The sequence below is a fragment of the Apodemus sylvaticus genome, chromosome 9 (assembly GCF_947179515.1).
Source record: "Apodemus sylvaticus chromosome 9, mApoSyl1.1, whole genome shotgun sequence".
NCBI classification, from domain to species: domain Eukaryota; kingdom Metazoa; phylum Chordata; class Mammalia; order Rodentia; family Muridae; genus Apodemus; species Apodemus sylvaticus.
This window is the reverse complement of record NC_067480.1, coordinates 9,796,562-9,819,122: the sequence shown is the minus strand read 5'-3', so window position 1 is coordinate 9,819,122 and position 22,561 is coordinate 9,796,562. Positions and strand designations below refer to the sequence as shown.

General features: G+C 43.0%; 1 protein-coding gene across 5 annotated transcripts in view; it reads left to right on the top strand.

Moving 5' to 3' along the window:
- Fer (FER tyrosine kinase) overlaps positions 1-22,561 on the top strand; it is a 306,510-nt gene that overhangs the window by 235,121 nt on the left and 48,828 nt on the right. For all 5 annotated transcript variants that reach the window (XR_007979418.1, XM_052192262.1, XM_052192260.1 and 2 more), the window contains one exon: positions 4,935-5,058. Coding sequence is in view for 4 of the 5 variants with exons in the window: in XM_052192262.1 (XP_052048222.1) it covers positions 4,935-5,058 (124 nt within the window). In the remaining variant the exon portion in view is untranslated. The remainder of the gene's footprint in view (positions 1-4,934; positions 5,059-22,561) is intronic.

The window sequence follows — 22,561 nt, the reverse complement described above, 5'->3', positions numbered from 1 at the left end:
CAGTCATATTCTGGATTCCCAGTGGACTGGAGGGGGACCCACGTTCCAGTCTCTGAATCAGTCCCATGTGCAGATGAATGGACATCATTGGGTGGGTTACCCTAGGACTACCATCATGGCTGCAGATGAGGCTAATGCCATCCTCATCAGGATGGTGGCACGGATGAGGACGAGCAGGAGGACGTAACTGCAGCTGAGGCTGCCGTGGCTCTGTCTTCTCTCTGAAAATGGCGCCAGCCTCAGTGAGTGTGTTCTACATTCCAGGGCGTGCTTGCTGTAGGTGCCTTTTCATTGACAGATGGCGTTCCAGGAAGTACTCAGGGCTCTATGGGCTACCGCAGCCTAGACCGCGCAACTGCAGTAGCCATATGCTTGATCAGGCTGTGCTGCCTCATAGTAAAGCAGCAGTTGCTATTAAAACTCATGAAATATTGTCTTATCAATTCATTATCACATGTAACTAAAGCAGAGACTTCTATCTTGCTTTAATGTGCAGTGCAGTCAGGAACAGGCCTTCCTGTGACAGAACTGTAGAAGTTATTTACCTTCTGTAGAACTGTAGACATTATTTATCTTCATTTGCCGACTTCTAGCACAAGGTAGTCACTGCAATATTTGGTAGTCTAAGCCATGTGCATTCAGATACAAGTGTATACATACTTGAACACATGTCACACCCTGTATAGTGTGTGTGTGTGTGTATGAATATAGTGTGTGTAACAAAGTCTAAGAGGTTTTTGGAACTTGGCACTCCATGAAAATGATAATTACATTGATAGGAAAAAACTCTGCCCACTGTACTAACTTTACAGTAAAGGCTGAGAACTGTGAAGTGTCCACTCCTCATGTCGTAGTGATAAGCAGTCTGGGTGAAGAGGAGAGTGCGGCTGGGCTGCTCTCTGCTAACCCTAGCTTCACCATGTGCTCTGCTCCTGCTCCATGGGGAGGGGCTGGCCTCTTCCTTTGGCTTCCTTTTCCCTTGTGACTTCCTCTCTCCCTCCCTCCTTTCGTTCCTTCTTCCCTCCCTCCCTCTCTCTCCATTCCTTCCTTCCATCCATCCTTCCTTTCTCAGTAAGTTAACATATCAAATAATGGGTTTCCTTGTGGCATTTTATGCATACTTACTGTTTTATTTAGTTGTAATTCATGGCCTTCCCACAACCCTCCCCAGTCCTCCGTTACCTCTCCCATCTCCCATCTCCTGTGTCACAGTTACCTGCATTACCACCCCTCCCTGTCCCCCCCTTAAGAGCTCTTCTCCCCACCCAGGCTCCCCTCTCTGCTTTCTGACCCTCAGACGTGTGCTGTTTCTGAAGCCTCTGCTGTGTGTGTCCAGTACAGCCTTTAGCTGCATTTTAACCTTTTATGTAGAGATATGCTTTAGGAAGCCTCCACACGGGCCGGCTTCCCTATGACCTGTCCAAGAAACGCCCATGCTCTTTATCCTGCGTCTTACTCTCAGAGCCAGAAATGCCTCCTGCTGTGCTCTCCTGGTTGGTTGCTGGAGTGCTGATGAGAGACCGGATGTAGTTTTCTCTGTAAGTTAGTGCTCCCCTTACAGCTTCCACTGTTGGTTCTTAGCTTTGAGTGTTGGCACCTTAGCTTCCCATGACAGTTTCTCCAGACAGTCGTGTCTATTGGGGTTCTTTCTCAACACCCTTGTAAATATTTGTTGACAGGGCTGTTGTTTCTCTAAATTTAGGGAATTTTCTGCGGTAATTTCAAAATATAGATTCTCTATGCCCTTAGTTTTATTATAGTTCCTTCTGTTAGCCTGTTGATTATTTTAGGTCCGCCTGTTGATCATGTGGTAAGAGTTCTTGGGTGGTCTTAGAAAGTTTGCTTTTCTGTCCCCATTGCTGATATTTAAGGACAGAATTCCCTTGAACTTGTCTTCTGTTCCTGGTATTTCTTGTACTTTGTCAAGTCTGTTTATAATAGTGTATTCTCTTTTCATTGCGTTTTCAGTTCATAGTTTCCCTGATTGACTTCTCTGTCATGTTGCTGACTTTTTCATTTTTCCTGACTTTTCTCACCCATCTTTTCTAACTTTTTTCGCTGTGTTGCCAGTGTTTTCTTTCTCTCCGTGTCCAGAATTGAATGAATCTGCCTGTTTGTATCCTCTTCCAGGTCTTTGATCAGCTTCATCTGTAAGCTTCTGTCCTTTCCCTGGCACTGTGTCTGTCTCCGTATCTGTGGCTCTGTAGCAGAGGAAACAGGTTCTCCTTCAGGAGTGGCCAGTTGCCTTGCTGTTTTCAGTGTCTTCTGTGTGTTGTTTGCACATCCTTAGTAGATTTTATTGAAGATCTCCTTGTTGGGCAGCGTTCTTGTGGGAGCCCAATCTATAGTACTACCCTGTAAGGAGGAAACAGTCTGTTAAAGCAGCGCAGCCAGCTTGTCCCTTTTGAAGCAGTCTCTGAGCTGAAGGTGCCTCCCAAGTATGTGTGAGTGTAAGCAGGTCTAACCTTTCAAGATCTCGGGATGGACTGCCCTGCCGAAGGCATGCCACTAGGTGTGACATAGACCTTCCAAGTTACAGTTTGGGGGCTGCAGCAGTAAATGGCTCACTAGCCCAAGCCTCGGAGCTGTCAGCACTAAGGTTTTCTCAGCGGGTGACTTCCACTCTTGGCAACTGTGATGATACCCTCCAAGGCCTGAGTGGAGCCTCCTGCAGCCTGCACTCCACAGCATGCCAGCGCCTGGCCCGCCCACAGTCCTCAGGACTCCTACTCTGGTGCTGATGCAGATTAAGTGAGCACTCCTGTCTTGAGGTTGTTCCCAGCTCTCAGCCTGCAGAATCACTCAAGTTGGAACAGGTGCCCTCTAGATGGTACCCAGCTCCTGCCCGGATCCAACTTCAACCCTAGCAGAGTGATGAAATGGGGTTCCTCTCCAAAGCCCACCCACCACCTCACCAGACCCTGCAACTTACTTTGATATTTGTGAAGCCTGTGGGCACACAAATATATCGTGCATATGTGCTTAAAATAATAATAAATTTTTAAAATGAACAAAAAAGGTGAATTGTCTGACTTATAAGTTTATTTTTTAAAAGGTAAAAACTATTGATTTTCTAAATTGGCCCACAGATGAGTAACATTTAATTTGTGATTAATAGATAAGAAAAGGGGAATTTTAAGACTTAGGTGGGTGATTATTTTCTAGTTGTTCTCACCTAAGAAAAAGCCATGAACTCTTCTCTTGTAGTGTTTATTCTTTTTCATTATTTATTTAAGGACCCCTAAATCTTTCCTTTGGTGTGCTAGAGGTCAGGGGAATGTCAGCGAGGGGATAATCCTTCTCTACAATTGCAGTTGAATGCAGAGGCCTGAGAGAACGCAATGGCTGGGTGTACGGTCAGGTGTTTAAACCTCTTTACCTTCTGTTTAATGCTGTAAGCTATAAATGGTTCTCCAAAAGAAAGATACCCGTGGCCGTTGCCAGTCTCTTGAGAATGGTTAGGCACGGAGAGTCTGCCAAGCTGTGTTGGGCCCTGGGTTGCTCTGTGGGAAAGGGTGGTGGTTACAGGGCAAGACAGGAGGAGAAGCAGCATAACCTCTGCTGGGCCTTTGCTGCAGCGGCAGGGCCTGCGCATGCGCCGTGGATACAAGCCCCTGCCAGAGTTCAAAACAGTGCAATGAATGCCAAATGAGAAGCTGCACTGGAAGGAGGGGCTGGGAGGGGGGTGGGGCTCTTTGGGGAGGGGGAAATCGGGAAAGGTTTTACCATTGGCAATGTAAATGAAGACAATATTCAATTAAAAAATTAAAATAAATACAATAAAATAAAAAGAGAAGCTGCACTAAGTGGCCTGCTCGGCGCTTGCCACGCATGCGTCTAAAATGCAGTCAGTGCTAAACCCTAATGTCATTTCATTTTAATTGATTTAAGTTTAGAAAGTTATACTTAGTTGTAAAGAACATTTAAAAATATTTGGGATAACTTAAGCATATTAAACTATTTTTGAGGTCTAAGTTTTATTAAATCTAAATGTCAGTCAAATATTTAAAATGAAAATGTGCTTGTAAATTTTAAAATGTAATATGTATTTAAAAATATAAATTTATCTTTCCAAGATTTGAGATATATTGAAATAAGGGAACTATATTGTTTAACTCAACTTGTCTAATTTCATAAAATGTGACTAACTACAGTTTTAAATTACTGTTTTTATCATAGAATGCCTTCGGCTGTGGTGGTCAAAAGCTTTTCTCTCTCTTTCTCTTGTGTGTGTGTGTGTGTGTGTGTGTGTGTAGCCCTAGCTGTCCTGGAACTCACTCTATAGACCAGGCTGGCCTCGAACTCAAAAATCCACCTGCCTCTGCCTCCCAAGTGCTGGGACTAAAGGTGTGGGCCACCTCTGCCTGGCTCAAGGCTCAAAAGCTTTTCTAAGACATCACTGGAGAGTGGAGCGATGACTCAGCTGTTAGAGGCTGTCTCACAGCCAGAAAGATCTCGGGGTCTGCCTGATACCCAGACCTGGAGCAGATGAAGAACAAAGCTGTGTCAGAACCGTAGCTTGTCAGAGTACATCTTCCTGTGCCTGTACGTCCACACATGGTGTAGCTTAAATAGTTTAATCTTTTAGTAGGTCACTGAATCTAGATATTAATATTTGACTATTTTGCTTAAATTCTATCTTTTTGTTATTATAGAAAATATAATTTCTTAGAGAATATCAATAAATTAAATCAGTGCAGATAAGTGCAAAGGGACATGTTTGTCTTTGAGTGGATGTGTTTGGCAGGTCGCGGCCCCGCTGACCACGTTGTGCGGTCTCCATGTTCATCTTGTCTCAGAGGACTCTCGGACGAGCACGTGGAGCCTCCAGTGCTCCTCCCAGTGCTCCTTAGTCTGTACGGCCTCCTAATGGGCCGGAAGTATGGTGCGCAGCTCCCTCCTCAGTTACCTCCGTTCTCTGCTTCTTCCTCCAGGAGGAGATTTTCTGACCTTTCTGAGGAAGAGGAAGGATGAGCTAAAGCTGAAACAGTTGGTGAAGTTTTCCTTGGACGTTGCCTCTGGCATGCTGTATCTCGAGGGCAAGAACTGTATCCACAGGTAAGGGGAACCTGTCACCAGCATTTCCACTTTTATGACAACAAGCCTAGAAAATGAGCCCCTTGTCTGGACTGCTACAGAAGATTCCTTCCGGAAAGCTCATATGTTGCGTTTTATGTTTTGCGTGAGAGCATTCTATGGAAGCTTTTTGGAAACACTTGATTGTCTCTCACTAGTAACTACTCTGATTAACCTCTCAGTTAGAATTTGCTTTATTGCTGTCATTGTCCAAAATACTGGAAGACTGCAAGACAAGAGGGACAATTCCCTCTTTTCTTTCCTTGTGTACTTCTCTTGCTCATGTTCTTGCTTGTGTGAGGCAGGGTCTCTGTAACCCTGGCTATCCTGGATCTTACTATGTACACCAGGTTAGCCTCAAACTCAGAGAGACTCACCCGCTTCTCCTCGTTGTGATGGATTAAAGAGGCAGGCCTCCGTACTCAGCTCTAACAATGCTGTTTAGCTGTGAAGACAGCCACGAGGGAAGACTTCCAATGGTCTCCTCAAAGGGAATTACAAAAAACTATCTGAGTTTGAGTTTGCACAGTGGCCTGGTCTCCCTGCTTCACAACTGATGGCTTTGTTTTTATTTTTCTAAGATTTATTTATTTTATTGAATGTGTATGAAGAGGGCATCCAGTCCCCTGTGACTGAGTTAAAGGGGTCATGAGGAGCTGTGTGTGCGAACAGTCCAAGAGCAGTCAGAGCCCCTGATGGAGCCGCCTCTCTAGCCCCTAGATCGTGGTTTTAATTGTTTGCAGCTGAGAGCGGCAGTGCACCTTGAGACCTACATCTCAGACATGGTTACAAGGGCATGAGGAAAATGATGCAAAGAGCTGGGGCAGATTTCATCTGCTGGATCAGAACCTCCTCTCTCTGCATGCGCGGGAGGAGGGTCCCTGCCATGGCCCGGGCCGCTGCCCTCTCCTACTGCTTTCATTACTGCACTGTGCTTTTGAGGTTTCTCTCTCACAGTCTTGACTTGTTGCTGCGCTGAGAGTATTGATTCAGTATTGTGAGGAGGCAACAAAATGCAGACTTAGAGCAAACCAGTGCTGCACCCACTGCTCTAGCACAGATTTAGAAGTGTTCAATAATTGCCTTGCTGGTTTAAAAATGTCAGTGCGATACTTTGTATAAAGATGTACCACATCACCCTGGAGAGATTTTTTCACTGTAAGAAAAAAACAAGCTAGAGGAAACAAAATTAAAGGTATAAAAACATAAGTGGTCTTGCTCCGATATTTTGTGATTTTTTTTTCTGAGATTTTAAGTTATTTTATGTATCAAACATTTTGTCAGATTCTCTACAGTAGCTACTCTTAGGATTTGTTCTATTGGATGAGTCTTAAGTAATATACATCACTACAGTTACTTTAATAATTTGTAAGTTATCTCTAGTGTGCTGTGTGTACTTCCCCAGCCCAGTCCTGTGGACCGGGCCTAGGCCTCCCATGTGCAGGCAGGGGCTCCACTGAGTTCAATCCCAAACCCTCAGCTAGGCATACTGATCTTTAGTTTCGAGTATGCTACATTTGGGGGAACAATTGCTTTAGTTTCATATTATTTGCAGTGATGACACCTTGCAAGAGGTTGACTTTTTAATCATTAGAATTAAAACTATTCCAGGTCACAGATGGCAACAGCATTTAAATTTTTTGTCTAAATCATAACACTCTGTTGTAATATCATTTTTCACTTTCCTCTTTCATATTTTCATATCTTCACATGCCTTTGAAAACCTTTCTGTGCTTGACTTGTCATAGTGTCCTGTGTGTTTGCTAGCTGGCAAGATCTTGCTATTGAGCTTTTTGAACAATGTTACCGAGCGAGCGAGCGAGCGAGAGCAGGTGTATTAAATAGGCCTCAGAGTTCATGGCGACCTTCGGTTTTGGTTCTCTGTGGTATGTGTTAAGAAACCCAGGATCTGTAACAAGATTCAGTAATTGATTAGTCATGACTGATAATCATTAGCATAACAGCCTCAATTCGTTCTGGTGTTCAGTAACCTTCTGTCTTTAATCTCCTATATCTCTAATGTTTAATCTTTGGCATGATCTTAGCCTAATATCATAACAGTGTATTACTTTTCTGTGCTCACATCCATTGGGTTCATATTTCCCTTGCGAATCATGAGAACGAGATGATTTCATATCTACAGCAGATAGGGCTCATTTTTAAACTGACATGAGTTCCTTTTTCTTCTCATTTTGCTCCAGCAGTCTATGGCATTGTATTGAGAGAATCAGCCACTCTTTGCCTTGCATTTTTAATAGTCACCGATTGCACTGTAGAGCTTTGTTCGCATGAGCCAGCCTGGGAGCTGTTTCTCTGGGAGAAGCAGTCAGCAGAGTGGAGTCAACTTGCTGTGTAGTTAAAAAACAGTCAGTGCACACTATCAGAGAAATACCTAAGATATGTGGCCTGAATTCAGTGAAGGTTTTTTCCTTTGTAATAATTTCTCATGGGGATATTACCAGAATTAATTTAAATAATAGAAATCATGAAGAAATTATATTATTATTTTTCAGATAGTAGTAAATCACAGCCTCATTTTTTCTTATGTTCCACTGGAGTGTCCTCTCTCCCTTTCCTACAAGCCCCTCCCTACCACGCCTCTCGTTTTTACTATACATACATACAGAAATATAATGATTAATTACAGGAAACAAAGACATTGATTTTTCTTACTGAGAATTTTGCGATTCTTAGGACTTAAAGATCAAATTAGCCCATCTTTGTGTTGTATTGCATTAGAATGTTTGATTTTTAAAAATTGCTATTTGCGTTGCTGATTTGAATAGCATTTTAAATTCACTAAGTGAACTTTTGTTTGGAAATAGGGCAGAACTTATAGTAATTTTTGAAGTGGTTATAAGCATGCTTCTGTCATTTTGTATTTATTTGAAGCAATATTCTCATCATTGGCAAAAATCAAAATATTGATGAACTCTGAAACATACTAAAACTGATCTGTGTCCTGTAGTATCAAACATTCAACCAATATACCCTAGTAGGTTCAGCATGCCTGCAGGTGATTGATTGTATGTGCTCAGATTACAAATTCCTGCCTGTCTTCCTGATTCCATCAGCAGTGTATTGAGGCAGGAACCATCTGCAGGGTCACGCTTGCATAGGGGTGGCAAAGCCAGCCTCTGGCTCTGAAGGCATTGCTTTCAGGAAACGAGATCCAGGCTAAGCTCCCCAAATGGCAGGCATACTGAGCATCACTCTCACTAAAGGCTCCTCCTTCCTGCCTCTTGGTTTGCTTGGTTGGTACCACTTGTCTCTATAGGACGAGTGAGCCACAAAAGAGTAATCTAGGAGTTAGAGAGATGGCTGCATGGTTCGGAGTGTTGACTGTGCAGTCCTGGGGGTGAGTGCTCCTATCCCAGTACCCACAGCAAGCCGGGTGCCTTTAAAGACTAATGTCAGCTCCTAGGCTCCAGTTCAGTGCCTTCCCTTTTCTGGCCTTGGCGTGCAAAAAGTATATACACTGGCACTCACATGTGCAGGGACACACACATAATCACCCACCCCACACACACAAATAAGAAATAAATGAAATCTCAGGCAATTCATTTTTAAAATGTAATTTGACCAGTTCCAAGGTCAGGGTCAAGGAAGAATCAGGATTACAGAAGTCAGGTAAAGTCTGTGAGACAAGGGACACTTAGATTGTGGATTTGCAGATACTTCCTTTGTATATATTTAGAGTTTCTTCCTTTATGAGTCGATCAGTCATATGGCTTTTAAATAAAATCATGTGAATTATGAAATAAAAGCTTTTAAGAAAGCTGACTGAGAACAGATGTCGTCGACATGGGGCGCTTTCTAGCCCTCCCTCCCTGTTCCTCATCCTTCGTGTAGTGAGAGTAAAGTGCCCACCAGCGTGCTTGGTGAGACAGTGGTTGCTCTGCTCATGATCTACTACTGCGGGACAGGTATTTTTGTAATTATAGAAAAATTGGGCTTCCTTGTACTTTAAAACTGACCTTTTAATACTGAATTTTTTGTACAGTTTCATCTGTTTAATTTTGGGGACAGAGTTTGTTCAGCTTTTCCACAGACATTTTGAATGGGCACTTTTCCTATAGCAGAGTAGAAGTGAACTTTGACACATGAGGGCTGAATTGGTCAGCAAATTCATTCCAAAGGATTGATATCAGATGGCTGATTTCACTCATAAATGTTAACCTTCATTTGTATTTCTTCATTTCTTTACAATGTGTAGATGAAGAAAGAATTAATTATATCTAGTGAGCACCTGTATAGATTATACATACACAGTCCAAAAGAATATCTATAATGGCAATTTTTTCACATCTTGAGACATATATTTGTCTAAAATACAATATTTTTATAATAACAAACTTAAAAACAAATTACCTAGGAAACAGAAAAGTGTACTTCGTACTTCCACCAGCTTTTCCAGTCATCTGTTAAGAGGATTACTGATGCCTGCCTTTTAGTCAATGACTGTGAGATTTAATTATAGTAAGTGGCATAAAAGTCTTTCCAAAATTTAATTGATTATAACATTCAGCTATATCCAGGTGTCTGAAGACAAAGGAGTCCAATACCAAGGCATTTTAGAAGATGGAAATGAAAATATTCTGATCAAGAAAGAGATCAACCAAAGATATTCTCGTTTAAGAAATAAAATATTTGGCTAGCATAAAGTTGCATCAGTGTAGATGATAATCATACTTCAGTACCGAGACTGGTCTCCCACTGTAGCCACTCCAGACGCTTACCCTGCCGATCACCATGGGGCTGAGGAAATGCGGTTGGCAGCCAACAGCAGCCCTCAGTGGCTGCGGCCTCACAGCAGGCACAGGCCATCGCCAATCACGTGCCAGAGCCTGTTGGCTACCTACACCTTCACTCCTACGTTTCCATGTCTCTGTTTGCAGGGCTTAATTTACAGAAGGAACAGACTACGATGTTGAGAAAAGCGTTTCCAGTGTGTCTGCCTGCTAGATTACTGTATGGAAATGTAGTAATCTCTTTCCCCTAATGTGTCCTTGGTAAACCCCTGTTTCAGAGGTAAACTGAAGTCCTTTGATGAAGGACTCGGATGCTGCTGAGGGAGGGTCTGTAACAAGGCAAGGCGGTCACTGTGTTGTTCTGCAGCGATGCTGAGAAGAGGGCATGGCCAGGTTTCTGACCCAGCATATGAGATGTGTCACACCTGCAGCAGCAAGAAGCATCTCACGCTTTCACAGACTGGGCTTCATTTGATTCCCTGCCTTTCCTGCTGCCTCCGCCAGTATAAGGGAACATGGTCATGATCCAGAACCTCCTAGAATCTGATGACTGATGAGAATGGGCCTCCAGATACCACAGGACAACAGCTGCAGGGTGACCGTGAAGGAGCTTGGTCAGCCTGCGCCAGAATGTGCCCTGGTGCCCTCTGTTCATCTGTTCAGTCTGTACGTGCCTCTGCCGTGTGATTGCACAAAGGTCAGGGGACCTTCAGCCAGAAGAAATGGAAATACAAAAGGTGTAGATTAAAAACTACAAATATATCTTTTTTCTCATTTTCTAACCCAAAAAAATATCAGAGAACAAGTGCCTCTGGATAGTTTGGGAAGTTTCTATAGTCTACTACAAAGGGTCTGAGAACACTTCCAAATGGTGTGGTTCTTTCCCTCTCTGGGTGCAAAGCAGATGTGTACAAGAATGTGCTCAAAAGTCTCTCTGGACTCCTTTTTCAGGTGCTTCAGCACTGTGACTTATGTTTCCTGGGACTCTCGAGAGGCCGGGCCATGGTATATTCATGTTTAATGAATATGTCAAGCACTCTTATGTCAAGCACAGTGCCTAGCATGTAGTACAACCAGATAACTCATGCATATGATAATTAAATGTGGGCTAAGGATAAAGGAATCTCAGTCTTTTTACAACACGAATTGTTTTTGATCTTGATATTTATGCTTTATGATATAGTGTAAAAATAAATAAATCTCCCTGATTTGCTCCAAAGAATATACTCAAAATATGATTTCCTGTTAAAGCAGTGGATTTTTTAATATGCAAGATGCAAACCATGGAGAGTAAATTAAACAAGACATCAATACACACACATACACACACACACACACATACACACACACACACACACACACATATCCATATATATACACATATAGTCAGGGTCCTAAGACTGGCCCTTGTGGTGTCTTAGTGATGGTGGCATTTTCAATATAAAGTCTGTGACTCCTTTACATAGTAATCTATATATGCATAGTCATGAGTACACATGCATAGCCATGAGTGTGCATGTATACGCATGAGCATATATGCATATCATGAGCATATGTGCATAGTTATGAATCTCTATGTATAGCCATGAGCATGTATGCATAGTCATGAGTCTGCATACATATCCATGAGCATATATGCATAGTCATGAGTGTACATGCATAGACATGAGCATATATGCAGTTATGAGTGCACATGAATAGCCATGAGCATATATGCATAGCTATTAGTGTACATGCATAGCCATGAGTACACATGCATAGCCATGAGTATACATGCATAGTCATGAGTGCACATGCATAGCCATGAGTGTACATGCATAGCCATGAGTACACATGCATAGCCATGAGTGTACATGCATAGTCATGAGTGCACATGCATAGCCATGAGTGTATACATAGTCATGAGTACACATGCATAGCCATGAGTGTACATGCATAGCCATGAGTACACATGCATAGCCATGAGTGTACATGCATAGTCATGAGTTCACATGCATAGCCATGAGTGTACATGCATAGTCATGAGTTCACATGCATAGCCATGAGTGTACATGCATAGTCATGAGTGCACATGCATAGCCATGAGTGTGTACATAGTCATGAGTGTACATGCATAGCCATGAGTGTACATGCATAGTCATGAGTGCACATGCATAGCCATGAGTGTATACATAGTCATGAGTGTACATGCATAGCCATGAGTGTACATGCATAGTCATGAGTGCACATGCATAGCCATGAGTGTATACATAGTCATGAGTGTACATGCATAGCCATGAGTGTACATGCATAGTCATGAGTGCACATGCATAGCCATGAGTGTATACATAGTCATGAGTGTACATGCATAGCCATGAGTGTATACAAGTCATGAGTGCACATGCATAGCCATGAGTGTATACATAGCCATGAGTGTACATGCATAGCCATGAGTGTATACATAGTCATGAGTGCCATGCCCCACTTATCTCTCACCCCACTCTCATACATAGAGGTGTAGTAAATCTCAGGGTTCACAGTGTAATCAAATATCCTGCAACACAGAAATGTCCTATGCAGAGTACCATTATAAGGCTTGTCTTTTGTAACTCACTGTGATCGCAAGCTGTTTGGTGGGTTGGAGAGGTAGCTCAGCAGTTAAGAACACTTGCTGCTCTTGCAGAGGACTGTGGTTCAGGTTCCAGCGCCCACGTGGCACCTCACAATCATCTTGTACATCCAATTCCAGGATATCTGACATCTGCTTCTGAACTCCCTAGGTCCCAGACACATGCATGGTGTGTCACATGTAGGCAAATACATGTGAGTACATGCATATACTCACATGTAGGCAAAACCTCACACACACAAGAATAAATCTTAATAAAAATGTTGAGAAGCCATTGAGCAGAGAGAAGACTGAGATTGATAGGAGTAACTTTTCTGAATTTCCCGCTGAATGGAAACTTTTACTGGTTTCCATTTATTCTGTTTGAATCATAGCAGTGTAACTGTGTCAGTATATAAAAGTAAGCTTTATTAAAAGGATAACATTTAATAAACATACTTGAATTAGTTAAAATATTTTATAAAATTAAAAAGCATTTATTTTATTTTAGCATTAATAATAAATAAGATATTGTATAATTTTAATTTTATTAAATAAATAAAATATTTAAAATTAAGTACATACTTTAAATTTAAAAAGTAAATTATTTAATAAATAACTAAATGATACTGTTTTCTTATTTTTCATGTGGGAATATCAAGACTGCATGGCTTCTGAAGACATGCTTAGCAGTGACACTGGATCTTAGCTGGGAACCTTTGAGGGTGGGAGGTGGTCATCTGATTCCCTACTCTAGAACCTTATCTTCGGGGTCAAAGGTTAGTTATTCTAGGTCAGTAGTTCACAGGGGGACTCTGCTTTCATCTCTGCTCTGCCAGGGGGATGGGGGGGGGCAGGGAAATGACCGGAAGAAACACATGAGGGCCGAAGCAGGCGGCGCTCCCATAAGAAACCATCCCACCCATCAAAGAAACGAGGTGTGCCCACCATGGCTCGTGGGCCATGTTTTGTGGCCCATTCTTTAAAATACTGAAACACTTCGGCAGATGGGTTTCGAATGGGAACTGCAAGCGCAGTTCAGAGGTTGATGTCCCTCCTCAATCTGATTTTTCTTTGAGCCCTCACTCAGGCCCTACTCCAGTGCCAAGGCTGTTCTTGGCTTCCGTGTTAGTCAGCTTTCCACAACCATCACAAGACATGACATAGTGTACTTGTAAAAGAGGAGGTGATTGCAGCTCACGTTTTGAGGGCTGGCTGTGACTGATGGACACGTGTGTATTTGTGTGCTTGTGTGATATACGTGGTACAAGCATGACACAGCATGTCTGAGATGATAAAGAACCCTCCAGAGTCAGTCCTCTCCTGCTGCAGGATCCAGGGATTGAACTCGACTGTCCGTGTTGGTGGCGAGCTCCCTTACCCTCCGAGCTAACTTTGTGGCCCTTTTAGGCATTTCTCTCAGTGAATCTCATATTAGTGAGATTTTACACAAATTTTACAAGATTCTTCGGCCAGAAGAGAGTCCTCTGTTCTTTTGGGAAAGCTAGAATTGTCAGGTTCTAACAACTTGTTTCTGATACTTTAATTTACCTTTCCTTTACTAATTAAATATTTTAAATTATCACTTTATTGTAAAGTCTTTCCTACTACTTATTATTTCCAATAAAAAATAAAAGCATTACTTCAAGAGGCTTTCACACAAAGGAAGATAGGCGACACACGTAGACAACCAGATTCGGATGGAGTAAGATGAGGACAGTTAGGTACAGTGGCTTAGGTCAGGGAGACACGACCTAGGTGGTTGGATAAGTGAGAGGACCAGACTGCCGGACCTGCTGGAGTCACAGAGCCTTTCTCTGACTGCCTCAGTCTACACAGAGCTGTTCTCTGGGGAGCTCCTCACATTTACAAGTGCCTGGCATACACCAGGGAGATGGAGAGTTGAGGGGTTTTGCCAGTTCCTAGCAGATGCTGGTAGGCAGCACACGACACTGTTCACAGCCACAGCGAGCACTTTGACCTGGAGCCTTGGTGGAAGGCTTGCTGCTCCTCCTGCTGCTTCACACACGGTTTAAGGACAATACTGTAGATGCTCAAATCAAAATCATGGTGTCCGTGAATCACGTGACTTCCGTCTGTGAGCACCTGGTGAAGGAAGCCCCATCAGGGCCGTTGTCTGTAAATGCTGCTCCCCTGTCTCGCACTGAGAACAGTTATGTCTCCTCTGCTCCCAGAGGGCCATGACAGGGCTCACCGGCGTGGCACTGCCTTCCTCTGCGCTGTCACCCTCTGTACGTAAAGACAGGTGCATAGCTTGAATGAATGCCTAAGGGTCATGTCATCTTCTGTTTCATGTGTGTGAAAAACTGTTCATTAGGTCGCACACTAAAGCAGCATGACCAACAGTAAAATGCTGTGTGACTGCACTGTCTTTTCAAAGGTCAAAGAAGAGGGTGGAATTTGGAGGTTTATGATAAGAGGTTTTGCTACCTTCTCTCACAGATACAGAGCTCTTGTGAGACCATCTGTCCCAGTGTTCAGTCTCCTATTCCATCTTAGTCAATGAGATTTTTACCTTTATTTGAACGACTGTGAGCATTATTTATTCTTCCCAGCTCATGCTGTAGCTCCATCATGGGGAGGGTTGGAGGGGAGCGGACTCTGCATTCCCTTCTGCTTGTTTCACTAGAGACTTCCACCTGTCTCGCTACCCCCAGTGTCAGTGGTCCTGGCCCCCAGTGTTAGCAAAGGTAGCAAGACACATTTAGAACAGAACCTGGCCTGGAGCCATGGTCATTGAGTAGCTAAGAATGAGTACTATTCTTACAGAGGCTTTGCTCTCAGTTTTCTCCTCCCAGAGCTCAGTGTCCTCACTGCAGTACGTGAGGGGTTAGCTGTGGAACAGGCTGCCAGGCTCGGTCTGAAAGGTCATGGTAGTTCTCCAGCTAGACAAAAGGGGGAGGAGCTAACAGATTCTGTACCTGCCTGGCAGGACATCAGATTTCCAACACAGAAAATCCCGTTGGTAACAGCTGCATTCCCGTGTTGGAGAAGTCCTAAGATTATCTCTCATGGTGTTTAAAGTATCATTTGCATTTATTGTATATATTTTATTTATTGTATATACTTTAGGCATTAGTTACCTTTCAGCCTAGACATAGACAGTTTGGGGAATTGGGAGTCACTGTCTAGTGAGTGTGTTCAGTAATGACACAAAATCCCCAGCGTAAAAACTGTTTTTACTGTTCATGTTGATGTATCATCCATATGCTTGCTAGCTCTTCTTTTCCTCTCTTTCCCAACTTTTGACCTTTACCCATAGAGTATATGAACTAATAAATACCACATTGGAGCCATTGTGTACCTAAGACAATATTGTAGGATGCCCAAGATACAGATGCTAAGATAATTCATGTGCGGGAACAGCCTATTGCTATTTTTCTTACTGTTCTGAATATTTACTACTGAGAAGTAGCTGCAAAGCAAATAGATCACTTATGCATTTTTTTGTTGCTGAGAATTATTAATAATTTTATATGTCACTGGCTGTTGTGAAGGGACGTCACCAGCAGGAGGAAATAACACTGTTTATACAACCATTTCATTTCTTTGCTTGATTTTAACCTTCCCTAGTTTTATTGAAAACTGGAAATGAAAAGTTTTCACAGGTCTGAAATTAACCACTTAAATTACTGCGTAAGGTAAGAGTAGCCTCCAGGGGCAGTGATGGCGGCGCCTGCCTGCCGGCCTAGGGCGTGAGTAGAACACCCTTCAGTTCACCTCTCCTCGCTTGTTGTTAGTCATGGGAAAGCACAAGGTTTTCTACAAAAGTAATAATAGTTCTTAAGTTATGACATTTATTTTATGTGACTAGATAGTCATAATCGTGATTAAAAGTATCTATGACTATTTCCAGTTTTCTTTGGGAAAGATATAAAACTGCAGCATTTTCTTAGTTAAGGCACTCCTGATAAACACTTTAAATTTTAATATATGATTTTAGTCTGTTTTCCCTTGTTTCATTAATAATTTAATATTTTTCTAATTTCTATTTGAGAATTATTGAATTAAAATCAAAATAAATACAGGTGCAATCATTGTCAGACTTGGGGTGTGTGCCTTTCTGTATATACATGCACTCGTACACTGGTAAGGACATAGAAGAATAGAAGATAAGATCCCATGTGAGTACTGAGCAGTTTTCACAGGCTAGGTGGGTGTAAGTTCCCACAGGCTAGGTGGGTGTAAGTTCCCACAGGCTAGGTGGGTGTAAGTTTCCAGGTATGTACATACCAATGTACTTAAAAGAAATTCACATAACACACGCTAAAGTAGTCTGTTCCACCACAGCATTTCTTCCTCAAAGCACTACCCTACTGCATTGACCACACTGGCATAGCGTCCCTCTGCTAATCCCTCAATAGCTCCTTAACCACATCCAAAGTGAAACAGTATGAATCATATACATAACTTAAACATTTATAAATGGCCACCTTAAAATGTATAAATAAGCAGGCAAATTTAATTTTAATAGCTCAGTGTGTGAATATTTTCTCATTCTGCTTCCCATCTCTGGCGTGGCTGATAACTAATGTGTGTTTGCTGAGAGGAACGTAGGAGAGATGAAGCTGGGTTACAAAAACAAAAACAAAAAACTGTTCTAAATTAGTCTCTTGAAGTGTAATGTGTTAAATCTCACGGAGTCGGCTTTGCAGTTCTATGGCATTTAGCAGTAGAAATGGAAACCCTCAGGCCTCTTTGTCTTTAGCTGTAGCCATCCCTCCATAATGGCTAACTATTGGCTTTCTTTTTAAAGATCTCTAAGGGCTGTGGATTCAGGAGCCTGATTTAATAATATAACCTTGTTCGGTACTGAATTAATCGGATAGCTACAGATTTCTTCCTTGCCAGTGTTAATAGTTCCTTGGTGTCATGAGACTTTTCCCCTGTGTCCCTCAGCGGACACAGACCAGAGTTGGTAAGCATTAATCAACTGGTGTGCATTAGCAATAATATTACTAACTATATTTTTCTTGTACTTTCTTTGAATTTTATAATATTTAAATTTTTGCATCATGAGATATTTAAAGTTTCTTTATAAAAGAAAGCATGGGGTTAATAATGTGTTTGCTCTTCAGGCTTGTGAGATGTTCTGCTATCTATATGATGTTATAAATAACAGTAAGAGAACTTTTAGTCTGTCAGGAATCACTGAGTGGCCTTAGTTGCTAAAAGCAACTTAGATGCTCTTAGCTTAGCTTTATTTTAACCAGTGCCTAAGAATTCGGAGAGCCTTCTTCATGCCACGCCCGCCGCTTGCTTGAGTGACCAGCTGTGTACACTGAGGCAGCTCACTGCAGGAGCAGTTAGAAGTCAGGCAGTGTTGTTGGACAGCAGCCTCTGTTTTCAGTGCTGCCAGTATCATAGCATTGTTCCAAGAATTACCTGAAACAAATGTGCCTAAAATATGTGCCCACAGGGAGACTATAGGATAGTGTAGTTGTTACTGTTATTGTCACTTCAAATCTTCCCCAGCAGTGAGCCTAACGTGGCGCTGTAGACATTGAGAGCCAAGGGCTGGGCTCTTCAGAAACTTAAAAGTTAGCAAAGACCCAGAACTCAAAGTTATCAGCTGGTACCAAGTGAAACGCTGCATTTGGTGGTATGGAATGTGGCACCTCTGACCTTGCCCAGAGGAAAGCTAGAACCAAGCAAGGAATGTTTTGTGAAGGAGACAAAGTAGCTAACTAGTTGCTCCAAAGGAAGACATGTATTGACTGTTTCCTCCAGCTCTGGAGTCTTAGCTCAGAGCAGATGGAAGAGGACGAGAGGCTGGTGCAGCCGGCCAGGGACGTCAGCTTAGGCCCCGAGGATGCCAGACCTCAAGACAAGAGCATGGGCCAAAACCCAGCTGTCCCCTTTCTTAGACGGAAGTCCCTGGAGTCCACCTCAGGTGACATGGTAATTCCGAAAGCCTCCGTGAGTTCATGGTACAGGGGTACATTGACTGGAAGACAAGGAATGCAGCCCAGGGGAGAGCCGTCACTGTATGTCCCTGCTTAGACATAACCGGAAGATGACTGAGTCTGCCTAACTCATCAGCATAGGGCATGTGCACTGTGTAAGTCTTTACTGTAACTTCTGGTTTGGCTGGCAAGGAAGGGGTTCTTTTTGTTTTTATCTTGGAAACAGGTTGTTAATTTCCAAGAGAAGCCAGCACCCCCCTGGGCCTTCATTTCAGAGTTTTCCCCTTAGAGTAGAAAAGTATCATTATGACAATGTATAAACCGCGCTCAGGATTTGATGGTGTGATTCACAGAACAAAAGCAACCATCTTAGCTACGACAAGTCCGCACCAGCCCCAGCAGTGCCCAGTAGCAGCGTGACACCTTTTATATTGTGCATCGAAGTTGAGTGACTACGTCCAGAAAGCTTATGTGTCATCCATTTCAAGTGGCTCAGACTCAGTGGGTCAGGTGTGGCTGTAATTGACGAAGGTGGGCTCATGGGTGGGGCCACAGCAAGGGGAACAAAATTGGTTTGGGACCATGAGCTACAGACTCTTCATAATTCATTTTACAAACGGAAGAGAGTACTGTCAAGCTATTCTTCAGAATTATTTAGGACAGTTCAATGCCAGAAGGTTCTGGCTTAGCCTTTTTTTAAGTGACATTCATCTATTTATGTATATGGGTGTTCTGCCTTGCATGTACATTTTCACACCAGAAGAAGGTGTCTGGTCCCATGGTTACAGAGGGTCGTGAGGCGCCACGTGGGTGCTGGGAACTGAAAGAGTCGCAGAGCACTCTTAGTGGTGAGCCATCTCTCCAGCCCACTTAGCTCTCCTGGGAGTCTTCATCCCTTCAGCTCTCCTCGGTGTTTTGGCTCCTACCTTTCCCTTCTGGTTTCCTCAGCCACCACACAGTGAGGTGAACAGTCTGCACGCAAACATGGTAAAGGATGTGAAGGACTGAGGCTCTGCAGTGCGGCCTGAGCCATCCCGTCCACCCACAAACCTTCCTAATCTGAAACTGGAAAAGACTAACTTTCTAAGAGAGCGTTTTAAAATGAAAGTACACACATTTTTAAGGAGTATTCTAATTCTGACTTTCCTCCTGTGTTTTGGCAACATCTTGAAAGACAATAACACATTTGTATCACATGTGAAGCAATTTAGGAATGTTTCATTTCATTATTGTCAGAGGCATTTCCTTCAGAAAAATAATCCTAAAATAAGAATACAGTTGAATTGAGTTGGTTAGAGCTTACAGTTTATTTTCATGAACAGATTGTCATCTGATTCTGACAGTAGCCAAAGAAAGCAATTATCACCATTTCCTATGTGAAAGAATACAGTGTTAGTGAGAATACATGTTTCTCCAGGGCATTGACCTGGGCTTTCTATCCTCAGGTCTGATCCCCTTTTTTTTCCACTTTAATCATGTTTATGCATTTCAGTATTACTTTGGTAATACTGGAAACACATGGGTCTTCAGAGTAAGCTTTAACTCTGTTCCTACTGTCTCATTTGTCTGAAACATCCTTAAGAACTTATTATTGTATAATAATTTTGACATCAATATGAAAGCAAAGAAGAATCCTAACATATTTTCAGGTAGTTTGGGCTTTACAACCCAAACTTAATGTTGCAACTTAAGCTACTATTTTTCAAAGTCTTTATGTCCTTGGAAACAAATTTTTAGGTTGTTTTAATTGTGTTTTCTATAAGCAGATTACCTGGTAAGCTCACTAGGCTCTAGTGAGGCTTTGTAGAGGAAAGATGGAGAAGGAAGCCACCAACCGAAACTTAGTCTTACAGGGATTGCCCACGCCACTTTAAGACTGTGTGTGTGTGTGTGTGTGTGTGTGTGTGTGTGTATCTGTGTGTCCGTGTGTGTGTGTCCGTGTATGTGTGTGTGTGTGTGTGTGTGTGTGTGTGTGTGTGTGTGTGTTGGGGTGTGTGGGAGGGGGGTTCTGGAAGAAGGAAAGGAAATGCAGCAAAATCTGGTCTTTGCCAGCGTGGCTGTCTACCAGTGTACCCATGCACCTCCCAGTGGATGCTCTCCCTGGGATTTCCTGGAGTTGTCCTGAGGAGTCTTGACCTCTTTCTCTGCACACATGTCTAAAGCCTCTCCTAAGTTGCCACCCTTGGCCTAGCTTTTGGGAAAGGATCGGAGATATGATGAGGCTGAGTTCTAACTGGAAAGAATAGAGCCCTGGGGGACCAAGCACTGTCTAGGGTGAAACCTGGTTCATGAGTCCCAATGGTGTAGTGAGCACAGAAGGAAGGACTCATATCTGAGGGGAAAGTGCCACAAACAAAGATAGAAAGGTGCACGGTAAGGCTCCAGAGGAGAGCTGCCCCTGTGGCTCTGACCTAGCAGAAAAGGAGCTCAATCAGTTCTTTTTTTTTTTTTTAAACTTGGTTTGGTTTGGTTTGGTTTGGTTTGGTTTGGTTTGGTTTGGTTTGGTTTGGTTTTTCCAGACAGGGTTTCTCTATGTATCCCTGGTTGTCCTAGAACTCACTCTGAAGACCAAGCTGCCCTCACACTCAAAAGATCCTCCTGCCTCTTGAAAGATGAAATTAAAGGGACATGCTACCACCAGTTTTTAATCCCACTGCAGTAAAGTGGCCTCAAGGACTCTGAGTCTTTCTTATGTGGACTTAGCACTGCATAGTAGCTACTGACTCGGCTCGCCTTGGAAAGGATGTGACTGCTGCCTGGGAACTGGGGAAGCGAGTCTCCTTGTGATGAGAGTTAGGAAGAATGTCAGATGAGGAGCCAGCACAAAGCATGTAGGAAAAGGAAGGATCTGAGGGACGGGGAGTGACTGTTCTATCTACTGAGAACGAAGAACACTGCCTATCTGAGTTACCATGGTCAGTTGCAGGTCTTCAAGACTTACAAAGTTCATACTTTTTGTTACTAGTTTAATGTATCTTATTGTAAACATTATCAAAGAGAATAAAAAGATGTTAGAGCAGAAATCTGGGTAGTGCAGCAGGGACTTGTTTACAGGGTCCAGCTTCCAGTTACAAGATAGAAAATCCTGCCTATCTAAGGCAGAACACGTGAGACGATGGGTGTCTCAGTCAGGGTTTCTATTCCTGCACAAACATGACCAAGAAGCAAGTTGGGAGGAAATGGTTTATTCAGCTTTACTTCCACATTGCTGTTCATCACCAAAGGAGGTCAGGACTGGAACTCAAGCAGGTCAGGAAGCAGGAGCTGATGCAGAGCTCATGGAGGGATGTTTCTTACTGACTTGCTTCCCCTGGCTTGCTCAACTTGCTTTCTTATAGAACCCAAGGCTACCAGCCCAGAGATGGCACCACCCACAATGGGCTGGCCCCTCCCACCCTTGATCACTAATTGAGAAAATGCCCACAGCTGGATCTCACGGAGGCATATTCTCAACTGTAGCTCTTTTCTCTCTGTTATTACTTTAGCTTGTGTCAAGTTGACATAAAACCATCTAGTACAATGGGTATGTAATTATTTTGATTGTGATAATCCTTACACAATGCATATTAAATTATGTCATCACTTTCTATCTCCATCAGTTATATTTTGAAATAGAAGAAGAAGAAACAGTCTCTGAGACCATGGTGTCAACTCAGTCTTAGGTTAGTTATTCTCCCCTGAATTCAGTTTTCTTGCTAACAGTAATGTTGCTGCCTCAAAATAGCCATTCCTCTAGTTGCTGTTTCCTTACGGGGTCTCCGCCTGCTGTTCACAGATTGGGGCACTTGCCCACTCTGAGTAGTTAGTCAGATGTTAGAGTTGTCCTGAGAAGGTAGGAGTGGCCTGAACTATGACAGGTATGTTGTGAGTTCCAGGAAGGGCTGAATAATGGAACTCAAAAACTTTATGAGAAGTGAATATAAGTTACTGGGAAATGGGGGAGAGAAATGTGCTCCAGCAGACACAGAGGGAAGATGGCTGACATGACTCAGGCCCAGGGTGTCACAGGAGCTCAGACTGGGTCAGCAGCAGGACTTGGGGAAAGCTGCTTGAGTGGGTATGCCTGTGAGGACGTCTAAGGAGAGGAAACCTGCTGGCCTCCAGCTGAAGTATTGGGGTGAAATCTATAAAAGCAAGACTGGCCAGTGCATATGTGGCCACTAAAGCCACGGGAAAGAAGATTTGCAGGCGAGTGGGCAGGGGAGCCAGAGCATAGCAGC